This window comes from Castanea sativa, chromosome 2, assembly GCF_040712315.1.
Source record: "Castanea sativa cultivar Marrone di Chiusa Pesio chromosome 2, ASM4071231v1".
NCBI classification, from domain to species: domain Eukaryota; kingdom Viridiplantae; phylum Streptophyta; class Magnoliopsida; order Fagales; family Fagaceae; genus Castanea; species Castanea sativa.
In genome coordinates, this window is record NC_134014.1 from 22,640,830 (window position 1) to 22,643,794 (window position 2,965).

The 2,965-nt window shown below is 32.8% G+C and overlaps 1 protein-coding gene across 1 annotated transcript; it reads left to right on the forward strand.

Moving 5' to 3' along the window:
- Nucleotides 1-206: 206 nt before the first annotated feature.
- On the forward strand, nt 207-1,819 carry LOC142623967 (1,4-dihydroxy-2-naphthoyl-CoA thioesterase 1-like). The gene is made up of 3 exons (XM_075797459.1): nt 207-356; nt 458-649; nt 1,667-1,819. Exons 1-3 carry the CDS (start codon nt 207-209, stop codon nt 1,817-1,819), a joined length of 495 nt encoding a protein of 164 aa, XP_075653574.1.
- The last annotated feature ends 1,146 nt before the right edge of the window (nt 1,820-2,965 follow it).

Below are 2,965 nucleotides of genomic sequence, written 5' to 3' on the forward strand. Positions count from 1 at the left end.
ATGAAAGACATGTATTAATGGATAGTTATTTTTGCACACATGTCTTTTGTTTAATGAATTTTAATTAGAATAACATGATATTATTAATATAAAATACTTTTTCACCAAAATGAGTTATAAGAAAGAGAAGTCAAATTTTTTTGCACATGATGAGATGAGAAATATTTGATTAGCTTAACGAGAGAGACAATAATTATCAATGCAGAATGGAGGAAAAGAAAACAGCAGCAATAGTATCATTATCGTCCATGACTGCAGATCTCGATGCTCCGCTTCATGTGTTGGGTTTCCAGTTTGAAGACTTCTCGCCACAAAAAGTTTCCGGCCACCTTCATCTTACCGACATTTGTTGTCAGGTCACCACTCTTTCTCTCTAATTCATTAATTTGCTAATGAAAGTCAGAAATTAATAATTCTTATGTAGTTTGTTTTCTTTCTTTTTTGGAAAAAAGTACAGCCATTCAAGAGGCTACATGGAGGTGTATCAGCATTGATAGCTGAGGCTCTGGCAAGCTTAGGAGCCGTCATGGCTTCAGGTTATCAGAGAGTAGCTGGTGTTCAGCTCAGCATTAGCCATCTGAAGCCTGCTCATCTTGGTGATCATGTGTTTGCAGAGGCTACACCTATTAATGTTGGCAAAACCATGCAGGTGGCTCATTTTAGATTAGACTCAGTCCCTACATAATATATGCTTTAATTTGGCACTTGGCTATTGAACATTCGAATGACTTCCCTTCAATCATCATACTATTGCCCCACTGGATTTCCGGCTTTATCTTCTAGGCAAAGTGTGGAATAATCGAGCCCAAAGTTGGAACACCACTTCCCAATATCAAAAAATATTTTTAAAAAAAAAATTATTAATTCTTTGCCTCCACAAATATTTTGTACATTTTGACTTGTCAGATTGATGTATATATGCAAATCAACATTTATGACATTTTTTTCACGGTCATTTTTAAGGGACAAATGAATAAGTTCACGAGTTGTGTTTGGAACAACATTTTGAAATGACTTAACCATTAACGCAATTTTTATTATGCTTTAATAACAACATATCACAGTTGGGAAAAATTCTTGTATCACTCAACTAATTGATACATATTTTAAGGGTGAAACTTAGTTGTAGTTTCTTAGGTGCAAATTTCCAATTAAATTCGAATACATGGATTTATTAACAAATGCAAAACAAGGTCAGGATAATTATTTCAATCATCTGATTTATTTGTAAATACAACTATATGGTTAAATTTAATTGAGAAATCTAAAACACAACACTTTAGATATTTTACCTAAATTTTGTTCTTTTTACTTTTAATTATGAATTATGGCTAATTTCCAATATGGAAATCAGCTCATTCCAATGAGAATCTTCTTTACTGCAAGATGCATTCTAAGACACTAGTACTGTAATTTTCATTTATCCATATGCATTCCCCCTCCTTTCCTGCTATTGATTTTATTTTATTAATAGCAATTCCATATATCCATTAGCCAGCACATATTGAAAAACTGGGTTTCCTATGACATAAAACCAAACTACTACAAGCTTTTCTGGAAAAACCAAGCAATATCTTCAGTTTTCCTTCTCCCCCTTTACACTTTTTGGAGTATATATGTTTATGCTAATAAGACTTATAGTTCAAATGATGTCAATTTTGAGCAGGTGTGGGAGGTGAAACTCTGGAATATTGATCCTTCAAACTCACAAAGAATATCCTTGGTAGCATCATCTAGGGTTACTCTTCTTTCTAACGTGCCAATGCCGGAGCACTTAATAGATGACGCTGAAAGGATCAGGAAGTATGCTAAATTGTGAACCACCTATGCATGTGCTATGTTTGCATGATTTGCAGACTAGACATTTTAACATTCAGTTGAAATCAAAGCCATGGTAAAATAAGGATTTCCTGGACATATAATTGTATTATGAAACAATAGAGAAGTAATAAATTATCTTGCAGAGAGATACATATGGTGCTTAACTTTTTCGCTGTTCTGATTAGGCATTTTCATGTTTCTCCTTCGTAACCACAATTTTGAACTCAAAGGCTAGCATATGAAACAAACTTCAAAAAGTCTTTTCTACCTTTTTGCATAGATTCAAAATAAAGTAGAGGCAGTTATTTGCAAAATTACAAATGTAATCTACATGATGTTAGTTTCAACTAACAATGGAGAATGAGAAGGGCTGGGAAGTGGGAATGCTCTCGATGAAGCAAAAGATTCCATGCTTCTCTCTCTCTCTCTCTCTCTCTCTCTATATATATATATATATATATATATATATATATATATATATATATATACTAGCCTCATCACACGCGCTTCGCGCGTGCGATGAGACTTTTTTTTTTGTTAGTGGTCTTATTTTGTAGAAAAAAAATTGTATTTTTTATTTTATTTATCTTCTTTATATATTGAGAAGATTCAAAAAGTTAGTTATTATGTTTTCAACTTACAAAAATACTCCTAATTTAATTAACTTATTCTTATTCCTAAAAAATAAAAAATAAGGTTAAAACTGTAAATCAACAAAAACTAATAACAAAAAAATAAAAAAATAAAAATTGTCCACAATCCCCACTTTCTCCTAAAAAAACCATCCCACCTTCTAAAAAAAACTACCTTACGGTTTTCTATTAAAAAACGCCTATTCCAAGTTCTGTAAAAAAATAAAACTACCCCACCTTCTTTAAAAAAAACCCACCCATGGTTTCTGTAAGTGCACAATTGCACCTGGCCCCAAGAACAGTTACGGGCCCAAGCCCAATGAGCCTTAAACAATATGAATTTGTAGAGTGTGGGCTTGAAACCCAGGTTAGAAGTATGTGGGGATTAAATGACAAACTAAGGATTTCAAATACTTGGAAACAATAAGGAATATTGTAAATTGGCCTCCTCGGACGTAAGCCGAGAGCTGTTCTTATATTATATCCCTTTCTTAGTCTTTTCTTTCTTTTTA

Coding starts and splice junctions, on each gene's coding strand:
- LOC142623967 (XM_075797459.1), top strand. CDS start 207: ATGGAGGAAAAGAAAACAGCAGCAATAGTATCATTATCGTCCATGACT. Junction 357..457: donor TTACCGACATTTGTTGTCAG/GTCACCACTCTT, acceptor AAAAAAGTACAG/CCATTCAAGAGGCTACATGG. Junction 650..1,666: donor ATGTTGGCAAAACCATGCAG/GTGGCTCATTTT, acceptor AATTTTGAGCAG/GTGTGGGAGGTGAAACTCTG.